The sequence below is a fragment of the Aricia agestis genome, chromosome 3, assembly GCF_905147365.1.
Source record: "Aricia agestis chromosome 3, ilAriAges1.1, whole genome shotgun sequence".
NCBI classification, from domain to species: domain Eukaryota; kingdom Metazoa; phylum Arthropoda; class Insecta; order Lepidoptera; family Lycaenidae; genus Aricia; species Aricia agestis.
Genome location: NC_056408.1, coordinates 3,446,922 through 3,459,549, shown reverse-complemented (window position 1 = coordinate 3,459,549; position 12,628 = coordinate 3,446,922). Strand labels below are relative to the sequence as shown.

At 36.8% G+C, this 12,628-nt stretch overlaps 1 protein-coding gene across 2 annotated transcripts in view; it reads left to right on the top strand.

The window, feature by feature from the left end:
- Positions 1 to 12,628, top strand: part of LOC121725790 (C3 and PZP-like alpha-2-macroglobulin domain-containing protein 8) — a 216,963-nt gene that overhangs the window by 199,860 nt on the left and 4,475 nt on the right. For both annotated transcript variants that reach the window (XM_042112911.1, XM_042112912.1), the window contains 5 exons: positions 10,629 to 10,914; positions 11,049 to 11,447; positions 11,541 to 11,650; positions 11,800 to 11,945; positions 12,221 to 12,413. In XM_042112911.1, the coding sequence (XP_041968845.1) occupies positions 10,629 to 10,914; positions 11,049 to 11,447; positions 11,541 to 11,650; positions 11,800 to 11,945; positions 12,221 to 12,413 (1,134 nt within the window). The remainder of the gene's footprint in view (positions 1 to 10,628; positions 10,915 to 11,048; positions 11,448 to 11,540; positions 11,651 to 11,799; positions 11,946 to 12,220; positions 12,414 to 12,628) is intronic.

Genomic DNA, 12,628 nt, shown 5'->3' with positions numbered 1-12,628 from the left:
CAGGTGCCGCTATGTAGCCTTAGGGTCTATCGTGTCAAACTGCTGTCATGTGTCACGATAATGTGCCTATTTGACACGATATACCCTGAGGCTACATAGCAGCACCTGGTGGCAAATAGAATATCAAACACCATCATTCAATTCTAGTCATGTTTAGACTGAGAATAATAATAATAATAATAATAATATCATTTATTTCTCACCTTAAAGTAGAAAATACACTATTTGTAACAGTTTTACAGTAAGCGTTTAGGCGGGTTGATGCCTGAACTAGGAGTTCCTGTGTCTCAGACTATCAACCCTCCACCCCATACATGGACACAATATTTCAAAAGTAATACACTTGGTAAAAATTTACTTAACATAATATTAAATAATTACACGTAAAATGTAAGATGACTAATGAAATATAAAAATATTAAAAAATGTGAGGGTAAGTACAAGTTAGTAGACATTTGCCTCTACAGCTGTTGTTTATCAAGATTTTGCATGTGGTCCAAGTTACAAGCTCCACGCTTCAGGTCAAAATATAGTAATAATAAGTAGTGGATGATTTTATACATGTAATAGGTATATTATAATAAGTAGTGTAAGTATATTTTGTGTTATATTAACATGTTTTTACTTTTTCCTTAAAACTAAATTAGTGATGGTTGAAATGGGTTTTTTTTTAAATTATTATTATGAAATAGAGGGGCAAACGAGCAAACGGGTCACCTGATGGAAAGCAAATACCGCTGTTCATGGACACTCGCAACATCAGGAGAACTGCAGGTGCGTTGCCGGCCTATACCGGATACAGTGTTGCTAGATTAGTGATGTAAGAATTAGTGTAAGTGTAACAATGGTTTTTATCCAAATTTGTCTACGTTAATTTTGATAATATATTTTCAGTTTGTAAATAATTAAGCAACAAAAGAGATTGTTTTATTAACAATTTAAGGCGAGATTTATTCAATTTTAGGATTTCATAGTGATCGTTGAAATATCTATATAGATAATTGACGTCTTGCAAACATTGTGTTAATTGTAATGGTCGGAGTCCTAACGCGTCTTTTATGTAGGGGTAATTGTGTGAGGTCTACATATTTATGGTGTCGTACCACTGCGTTCTGTATAAATAATTGCCGCACAGTCAGAAGTTGGGTCTCACGATTGAGTAATTCTATACGAGTAGAATATTTTCTGGGCTTATGAGTCATAACCTTAATAATTGCTCGTTGGGCTCGTTCTAGCTCCAAGAGATGACTGGCAGCGGCTCCACCCCAAACGGTAACACAATATGTCAGAAGCGATTGGCAAAGGGCATAATAAACGTTTTTTATAAGAGAGAACTCAGCAGCGTCACGAAGATTCCTGAATATAGGTAAAAGCTTACGTAGACGCTTGCTCAATGCCGTAATATGTGGACGCCAATTTAGGTGTTTGTCTATTATAATCCCTAGGTATTTATGACTGTCTGTTTGCAATACGGTAGCACAATCACAGTCACGTTCCGAAATACAGACGGAGGAGTGGGCTTTAATTTTCAAATTTGTTGGTGGATTCGAAGCAGCAGTAATCCTAAAGCAAATATATTTTGTTTTAGGTATATTAATAGTTAGTAAGTTTTGATCTAGCCATTTTATTACTGTTCTGAGGCCTTCCTCTGCATATTTTTCAACATCTGACCATGATGATCCTTTAAATATTAAGACAGTATCATCCGCAAATGCGAGTATATTACCACTGACCATATTAAGTTTGCATAACTCGTTCACGTAAACCAAGAAAAGAGTAGGCCCGAGGGTGCTACCCTGAGGTATTCCATAGGTTATTTTAGCATCGGAACTATAGACTTTCTCCACTCTTACAATTTGACTTCTCAATGATAAATAGTCTCGGAGCCATTCCAACGGCAACCCACGTATACCCATCTTCTCCAGCTTTGCCAACAGTAGCGGTATCGAAACTGTGTCGAACACTTTTATGAGGTCCAAAAATATAGCTACACATCTTTGGCCTCTATCAAGAGATTGTGTAACTATTTCTGAGAACTTTGAGACTGCATCCTCAGTACATTTGCCCGATCGAAAGCCAAATTCAGAACTTGCTAACAGTTTTTTAGTTTCTAAGAATTTTATGAGCCTTGTATTAAATGTTTTTTCTATGATTTTACTGATAGTACTAAGTAATGATATAGGCCTATAGTTTGACACAGAATCAATACCGCCACCCTTGTACACTGGGATTACGACAGCTTTTTTAAATATATCAGGAAATGTAGCATTAATAAAGCTCAGGTTGCAGAGATGGGAAATCAGGCTGAATATAATTTTATGTGAATTCCTTAGGACTGTGGTAGATATAGTGTCTATTCCAGGAGCACTATTACTTTTTAGATTAAGAATTATCTTATCTATTTCCCTGAAATCTGTGGGGGTTAATGACATAGAATTAACGTTCAGTGATGGGGATCCCTTATTTAGTCGGAGTTTATAAATCGGATTCATTTGATCTAGTTTTTGTTTAGATGTCAGAAGCTAGTTTTCCACCAATAGATGTGAAATAATTGTTAACAACATCAAGTGATTCAGTTGGAGATGGTGCAAGTTTTAGCAGGGAGGAAGCAATTGTTCGTGTGTTTTTTAAATTACATAATTCTTTTACAGTTTCCCAGGTGCGATTTAAATTTTTTGTATTTTTATTAAATTTGTCTCTATAATAGTTTATTTTTAAGTTTTTTACAGTCAGATTACATACATTGCGGTAGTTCAAATATTGTTGTTTTAGATGTTCGTTGTCTGGATACTTTTTGGATATTTTATGCATCTTATCTCTAATTTTAAGGCACTTAATGATGCTTGGAGTAATCCAGGGCTTTAGGGGTATCTTTCTTTTAGTAAAGGTGGTTGAGGAAGTATATCGTATCACGAGATCTTGAAGAGTTTCAGTGAGTATTTTTGCTGCAATATTTGGGTCATCCAGTGCTAGAAAAGGATTTCACTCTTTTTCATCAATAGCATTTTTAGCGCATTAAAGTCTATTTTTGGCGCATTAAAGTCTTTTTGGTTCTAGTAGCAGACTTTAATTTTGCTGTTGTCACTTTGTCAGGGTGTGAAATGCTCAGTACGATTGGAAAGTGATCTGTAATGTCCGCTTCGATTACGTAGCATTGAGCATCTAGAACTAGTTTACACATGAAGTGGTCTAGGCAAGTGCGCCCGTGAGTCGGGTATTCAATGGCTTTGTATAAACCGTGGGAGCCTATAATCTCTAAATAATCCCTGCTATTACTATTTGTAGTGTCAATAGTGTCAATATTAATGTCACCAGTAAGTAGTGTTGCCAGGTGTCCCGATTTGCGCGGGATGTCCCGATTTTCAAGGGTCTGGGGACGCGTCCCGATTTATACCTAATCGGGACGCCAAATATCCAGATAAATCAAAAAGTGAAAAAGAAAATCATAAAAAAAAATTAAGTAGGTAGGTGCGTAGTTTTTAATTTTTTACTCATCACATCACTATTTCAAATTCAAAATGGCATCAGCTTCACGTCACTTCGCATTGCATGAGCGTAATGTAATGGATAAGAGTGAGAGAGTTGAGACGTGTGTATGCATTGCGAACGTCACTCAATCAATCGGTCAATACTCAATTCGGTCGGTCGGTCGGTCATTCGGCAATCTGCATTCTTCCATTTCGTTAACGTTTTAAAGTGGTTTTGGGCCTTTTGTGTGTCTTTAGATTAGAATATTATAAAATAGTAAATAAAAAATTTGAACAACGATTAATTATAGATATACGACTTTACGACTTTATTTTTTAATTTTCACTAATACAGCAAGCAAGACTGACTACTTGTTTTAGAATAAAGACATATTTGATATAGATAATATAAAACTAAACTTGCACTATTAATATAGAATGCAATAAATTAAACCCTAATTTAAAACACCTTGTTTTTTTGTTTGCCCCGATCTGCAACCCTAAATCCCGATTTTCTTGACCTCATGTACCGACTGAAAACAAATCGGACCTGGCAACACTACCAGTAAGTATTATATTTTGTGTTAGTGGAGGTGGAGGTGGAGGTGGGTTTGGTGGAGGTCAAAAGTTTGTCCAGGGAATCTAGAAAAACGTTTAAATGTTTAAAGCCATAGAGGCGGTATACTCCAATTATAGTAGTATTACTTATACTCGCCATTAAACCATTGGCTTCGTCTTGTTCCACTTCTCGTACTGAGGCATTTATGGTATTGCGAATGTACATGATAACACCATAATTTTGATTAAAACTACGCTGAGTATAAGCCTTCGTTCAGACATGCGGGAATCGCGCGTTTACGAACCGCGCTGTTTGAAACCGCAAAAATTGTGATGCTAATCAGACACCGCGGTTGGTATGCGATTTTCGTGCGGGTATAGCGTCAGTTTCAAAATGGAGGTCGACGAAGAAGTGTGTGTGTTACTGTGGTTGCTCCTTAAAAAAAAGAAAAGAAAAAGGCGATATTGGGTGCATCAAGTATTAAGTGACCGACTAGTATTCTTTTTTTCCAACGTGTCTTCACAATCTCCAAATATCTCCACCAACTCTTGCCAAGCTCGGTTCTTGATTGTTTTATTTGAATAATCATTACACTGAATATCCCATATTGCAGGTCTCTTCTCCACCTCATCAATAAATAGTTCAGTGTCGAAACGATCCATTGCGGAGCTGTGGACGGGCTAACCGCGCGGTAGCCGCAATGCAACTGAACACGAAGTAAAGACTCCATAGTAATAGAAACGCGCGGGAGCAGCGCGGTTCTATTTTCTGGCGGTTGGGTTGCGGTAACCGCGCGGTTAATTAACCGCGCGGGTTTGTCTGAACGATTACTTAATAACTCATACAAATAAGACCCGCGCGATTTCCATGCGATTCTGAAATCGCGCGGTTCCCGCCGTGTCTGAACGAAGGCTTAGACATAGCGTATCCATCAATTACAGGGGGAACTGAATCCTCATTACACCAGCATTCTGATAGGACGATCACATCTATATCTATATCTAATCTAGTAAGAAATATAAGGAAGTTGTCTTAATTTTTATTGACGCTTCTGATATTAAAAGAGATGATGTTTAATTTAAGTTCTTACCGATTTTAAAATTTTCAATTTCGTGTTTAAGATTATTAATTAATTTACATGGAATTTTAGAGGAGCTGTCTATATCATTTTGCAGTTGAATATTATCCATTATATTTCAATTTAAATGAAGTTAGATAGTCAGCATGAAAATTAAATGTTTCAGGCATGGTGTACTGAATAATTCTTAAAAACTGTGTCTGAAGCTCTTTTTGGAATTTATGTGTATGTCTGAAATTGTACAAGTGTATGAAGGTAGGCAAGCTGTAATAATAATGATGGGTAATGATTTGTACACTAATGCAATAAAATCTACTTAATGCTATAAAATATTTAACACTTAAAACACCGCCGAATGTGCCAAATTCCTAATTTGTATGCAGGTCTTGCGTGAAATCCTTTCCAAGGTGTCACATTTATCTTCAATATTAGCAATTTTCTCATTAATTTTCTTACGCTAGGTTTCTAAGTTCTGGATTGTGGATTGCAGGTCATCTAGTTTTGTATTCACGAATTCGATAGATTTTTCAATATCAAGATTAGTTTTCAGAGTAGTGTCATTCTGGGCTTTAATTTCAGCGACATGTTTTTCAATTATATCTAGACGGGCATTTTGTTGCAGTTGTATAGCAGTCATCATGTCTTGCAATTCTTCTCGGATAATTGCTTGGAAATCTGCAGTTTCAATTTGTATACTTTCGCCAGAAATTCGACGTCGTTTGTTGTCTCTTTGAGTGACATGGCCAAACTCCGATAAGTACATGGACGTAGAAGTCGATGCCAAATTATTGATGTCAGACTCAGACATGCTCAATGATTTATTCAAAGGCGGGGAGAGTTATAGTGGCATTGTGTTACGTTTACGAAAACGCTATCGCTTGTGAATTACAGCAAACAAGGTAAGTGACGTATACGCACGTTAATGTGACGTTTACAGTGTAAACAGACCGCAGCAGCTCGCAGAATTATGGTGGGCTCCTATTGCTGTCCTTTTCGTACACGCTTTTATACACCTCCTGGACTTTATGTGCGCCTAGTACTTCACTGAATTTCTTAAGTAAATATTTTAATTAAAAATTGTTTTAAAATTACAAAAACTTGCACAAATTACACGTCTAATCACGTCCACAGCCCGGGGAGGAGGAGAATGACATAAACGCGACCAAAAGTAGGTCCAGCGCCGCCGTCTACCTTTAAATCAACATTATATTTCTGTGGTACACTTGTTTAATCTTGATATAATAAGGCTTGAGAGCTATCATTAGATTCGTGTTGGTCATGAAAGTAACAATTATTATATACCCAGTGTTACTCTCACGCTTTTGTCTTTTTTATTTTATTTTTATTTGGGTCTACTAAAAAAAAACTTTGCACAATTCAGTATACAAAGTTGTGATTGTAGATTAATTGAATATTTATTCGTTTCAATTAAATCAATTATTACGTTCTTATAATTTAACTTTCTGATTCGACCATTTTCCTCAGTTCCATTCTCAAAATTTTACCTAAGGTATTCCTTGGAATACTCTCGATAAACTTCACGCCGCCACGAAGATGATTCCGAAATGAAAGCTGAAAAAAAATCATTATTTTTATTAAAAAAACTTTTAATACCAAGTGTCTGATAGAAATAACCATACCATGACCTTTATTTAAAAACCTGACTGACTAATACTGACTGACCTTTATTTTCCTATTTATGTGCTAACGAAGCTCAAATGGAACAGGTCCATAAGGCTCTACAGTGCACCAAATTTACGTTACGAACCATATTATGTACAAACATAATATACACGTAAATGTATACCTACCAGGCTAGTCTCCCCTGATGATGATATATCTTGTAGTAAACACGGGTCGGTGTCGGTTTTCGAATACAGGTAAAAGGAAGTGTGCGAGCGCCAAGCTCATTTTGAAAGTTTGGAGTTTGCGGTTGGCTGCCTAATATTTACAGGTATGTAAGTGTAGCATCAACTTACACAAGGCAACAAATACAGTTTAATGTCACTATGATAGTTGACAGACTCACCCGCTTTTCTACAAATTCCTGAACCTCTCGCTCAGCGAGTTTTACCCCCGGTTGGGGAACCACGTAAGCTCGAGGGAGCTCGCCCATGTTTCCATCAGGCACTCCCACCACCCCCGCTTTCCTAATCCCCTCGTGCTGCAGAAGGACCTCCTCCACCTCCGTTGGAGACACCTGGAATGTATTTTGATGATTTTCCTTCAAATTAAGCTACTTTCCTCCTATTGCAGAATTCTGCAATAGGATGAGAATACGGCTTCCTATAAAATATACATATATATCTTTCTTTAGAAGAATACGTTTCTAAGTGCATTCGTCACTAGTGCACATTACAGTTTTCTTGAAACTTTATTTAACTCACTTGAAGTGCCTTGTACTTTATTATTTCTTTGAGTCTGTCCACAATATAGAAGTATCCTTCTTCGTCGTAATATCCAACATCTCCGGTCCTGTAGAAGTCTTCGTTGTCGAAGTCTTCACTTCGGTCCTTACCGATGTAACCCTTCATGACCATCGGACCTTTTACACAGATCTCGCCCTTTTCATTCGGTCCCAAAGGCTCTCTTGTAGTAATGTCTACTACCTATAAACGAAAAATATCGTTTTATGTGTATACAAAATGAATATGTTATATAAAAATGAACCAAATGCATTGGTAAGCGCTAATTTCGAGAATGCCTGAGCCGATACTCTTAATAATTTTTTTATTGTGTTTGTTAATGTTGGAGAAATGTTCTTGTGGAGAGAAAAATTTTAAACCTTACGTGGAATACTAGAAAATGTTTCATTTTTCGTTCCGACGAAAATAGTTAAATAGTTAAAAGAGGTAAACCTCTCTTAACTATTTTTATAGGACAATTCATCATTAAAATATAGAAGGTTTTTGTTAGGTCCGCTAGTATCTTTTTGTTGGGTTTTGTTTACCTTGACAATAGTGTGAGCTGTTACAGTACCGAGACTATTCATCTTGTTGGTGTTTACATTTACATTTAGAAACACTGGCAATACACTCTCTGTCATTCCGTAGACTTGCAGTATGGCTTTAACAGAGGGGAACCTGGAAGAAAGCAGTGAGTAAAAAGAAAAAAGTGTAAGATTATTGTCAAAGGTGTGAACAAGTGACGGTGGTTGCACATAAAAATTTTGAACTTTGAAGTAAATTTAACAAATTCAACAGTGCACATTATGAAGAACTAGATAACGCCCGCAACTCTCTTGAATCTCTCTCCTCCTCACCAGACTCCGTCGGCTGAAATTGGTCAAACTCGCGGGAACCGTACATTTCCCGAAGAAATAGGTAATATTCTTACTATCAAAGTCAAAATATGTACAAATGACATTTTCATATTACGGAATGGTAGAAAGTAATCCTTTTGGTTAATCTATTCAATACCTTCTCTTTGCAGCGTGTATGGTTTCTTCATACAACGATGATGCACCACTTGTTATAAGCTGAAGCGAGCTGGTATCGCACGAATGTTCTGCCTTAATCAGTTCTTCCAGTATATATGGAGCTACACACGCAATGCCTATCTGATTAAAGAAACAATTAATTGCAGTAAAACAACAACAATAAATGTTTGTTGTTTGATTTGATTTTAATTTGATTTTGAAGATGATCATGTCATTGTAATAGTTAATCAATTTATAGAAGTGTAGTCGGTAGGATTACCGACATTGTCACAAAATTTAATTTCTTACCTTGTACTTCTCAATTGTTTTCAAAAACAAATCTGTATCCATTGGCAACAGGCCTGAAAAAACTGCAGTTTTTCCATTTACAAACAACGATAAGTAAGAAGTTAGTCCAAATACATGTGACCAAGAACCTACATTGAGATAAGTTAAGTCCGTTACGACTGTCCTAAAAGTAAAAAAAAGAGATTAAAAAATAATTACAAAATAGTGCAAATTCTGTGGTTTTAAAATCTAATAAAATTCTAAGTCGTAAAGTATGTTACAAGGATACTATCAGTAGAACACGTTAAAAGTAATTGTATACTGGGCTACAGGTATGCCATAACGAGGCCATGCCGTAATGAAGTCATATGCCTCCAGATATTTTCACCAGAAGTAAGCAAAATTAAATACAAAATACATACGTCGTCACCATTAAACAGTTGAGGTGCGTCACCATGACGCCCTTGGGCACACCTGTTGTGCCAGAAGAGTACAGCACGATTGCTACATCGCTCTGCCCCGCCACATCCGCAGGCACAAACTCATCCACCGTGACGTCACAATTCAGTGCCGCGTCACTTCTATGTCCATCATCTATCATGGTCGCCAAATCATTGTACAAAAGCACGTCAGGAGTGCTCTTACTACCGTATAAGATGATTATCTTTACAAACGGTAGGCCTCTGATCAGTTTTCCAAATGTTTTGTATCCGTCTGGTGAACAGATCATAATTTTCGGTTTTGATACGTTGACTACTTTGCTAAATTCGTCTGAAATTATTTTTTTAATAAAAGGTTATCTTAGGATATAATTAACTGATTTAAAAATATATTTTAACAATAATATCACGTAATCTTTTTTGAGAATGTCATAATCATATTTTAAAGAAATCATAATTTTAAATTTCACCGGAGCAGTCAATAGAGGATCAAAGTTTGTATATCAAAAATGGGAAAACTATTTGACGCAATCGAGGCCTTGATCAAAAGCAGAGCCGAGCAATAATAACATTCGTAGGTACCTTCGGAAACGGTTGAACTGAAAAGGTTGGCAGTAGCTCCTGTGCACATAGTCCCTATGATGGAGCTCCAGAACTCTGAACGATTTTCCGTGACCAGCCCTACCATGTCACCCTTGCCGACCCCCAGACGAGTCAAGGACACGGCAAAATTCATTGAGCCTTGGAGTATATCGTCGTACATCAGTCGCTCATCTGTTATACCATTTATCTGGAAAATCGACCTTTGGTTATCAAGCTTCTATTTACTTAAAAAAAAGTGCAGCAGGTAGTCATCAGGTCAAATCACATTTTCTTGGGCTATAAGACGTGATAAACACACAATCTTAAAATAATATTGCATGTATGAACTTACCACTGCCACTTTTCCCTTATTCTCATGTAGTTTTTTCAGTAAATATTCACAAAAATTTATCGAGGCTGGAATCAAACCATCGGTCGATCCATATTGATATTTACTGTTCCGAATCATCGCGAAAAAGTAAACGATTTCTCGCGTAATATTCAGAGTTATTTTACTCAATTCAGGATTGTGAACAAGTGAAGTTGTATCTATTGAATTGAGTTAATGTAATCACTGATAGTGGAGTAGGCACGGTAATTTATAAGTTTCTTAATGTCCAATAAAACGTTTTTACTGTTTAATTTCCGTCATACGCATTATACTTTCTAATACTGACTCATAAAATTTCATTATCTAGGACGTAGGAAAGTTAGAATATCAGCAAGAAAAATAATTATTTTTTTAACGTTGATTAAGATTAAGTAACAAAAGTGATAGATATTTTCCTCTTTTCAGGATTTGGAATTTCAACGAAGAAGCTGGATTTTCACAAGTATTAGAACTCGGGCTACCTCACGGCGTAGTTCCAGGAAGTGCGAGTGGGACGCTCCTAGTATCTGGTGGTCTACACCTCCCCTTATACAGTCCTCACTCAGATTCCACCGACTATGCTGATGTCTGGAGGGACTCTCAACTATCTGCGGCTTCAGCTAACTTGGCACCATTGCTGGCTCTGGAGCATATTCCACATTTGGTGGACGATGCTGAAAGAGAAAGAATATTGAAGAAGTTGCCTGAGCAGGTATTGTATCATTTAATAAATTATTTATAAAGGTTTGAAAAATAATTAATATCATTATTGTTTGAACAACTAACAGACACTTAATAAAATATTATAATTTTGAATTTTACTTATTTTATTATTCGTATTTTCAGGTACAAATTCTGCTATCGTTCCGGAAACCCGATAATTCATTTAGCGACCACCCTGCAGTAACCAGTCACTTGTCCACCATCAAAATGCTAGAGATCTTGAACAAAATCCAATCGTACTACCCAATAGATCCAATCCTACTACAATCAATAAAAACCTGGATTCAGAAACGACAAAACCAAGATGGATCGTTCACACCGCTGGCTGCTGATAATGAAGTGGACTATTATCCAGTGGAAATTAAAAAGAATAATAGTACTGAGACGGAAATAGACGTGAATGAATATTATTACTATGATGAAAATGGAAATATGACGCAAAAAGAAATAGACTGGGAGAGAAGAGTGGAAGTGACAGCAGAAACACTTGTGGCGTTGCTAGAAGTTGGAGTAGAGAATCGAGTAAGAATATTTTCATTCATCACGTATGATAATACAAAAAGTAGAATTACTGATTAACATCAGAATAATTTATTGTATCATTTACTTTTACAGGTAGACGCAAATGTTGCCCAGAAGGCTCAAGACTATTTAGAGAAGAATCTTCATAATTTGACATCACCAGCGGCTTTGGCAGCTTCTGTTTTAGCTTTGGTTATGGCCAGGTAATTAAAACATTGCTTAAAATTACCTAAATAGTAACTAGACTCTTTGGACGTTGCTTAAAAATCGTGAATACTACCACTATAGCCATGCCATAATATTATTATGTTCAATTAGAATCCACTGATAATAAATGAACAAAATCTTTTAGGAGCCCAGTAGTGCCTGAAGCATTGGACATTCTACGCAATGCATCCACCACTGAAGAGGGAGAGTTTGGGTGGCCAGCTCCAAGAAAAGATGCTGCTGATTGGCTTCTAGAGGAAACTTCTCGAAACATCAAGACCACATCTTACGGTTGGTTTTGGACTACTTATTATGAACGTTTCTAGAACATTCATGTAGTCAATGCTATTTTCTTTGTAAAAAAATATTTAGTGGGCTTTATCTTAAGGATTATATTACAGTAGCAGTACCATTCTGTAATTATTGTTATCAACACAACATAACCACCGCTCGTGATTCCATTGTATTCTTTAGAAAATATACTACAATATTTTTTTAAGAATAAAATAATACAATATACTACAAAGCTCTATTCATGTAAAATATTCCTATATTTATAATTACAGAAGCAGTGACAATGGAACAATATGTTGCGGGAGTGCGCGTGCTGCTGGCGGCGTGCGCGCGCGGCGCTCTTGCCGCAGGCGAGGCGGCAGCGCGTTTCCTTTACTACCGCGCCTCGACCTTGCAGCGTCACCCCAGCCTTGCGTATAGCACGACCAAAGCGGCTGCGCAGTATGCCGCCTTAGCGCATGATAAGTGAGTGGTGTTTTTAATTTTAGCATATAAACAGCTACCGGTATCATTGACGGTTGGTCTAATGAAAACTACGCTAGACTATCTGAATAATCTAGCTACGTTAGTAGATAAACTAGTCTAGCTAGCTATTTCTCTGTCTATCTATGTAGCTATATTGTCATGACCAAATTTTATAACAAGATGCTCTCTGGCTCTACTTTCAACGCCGCCGTGAC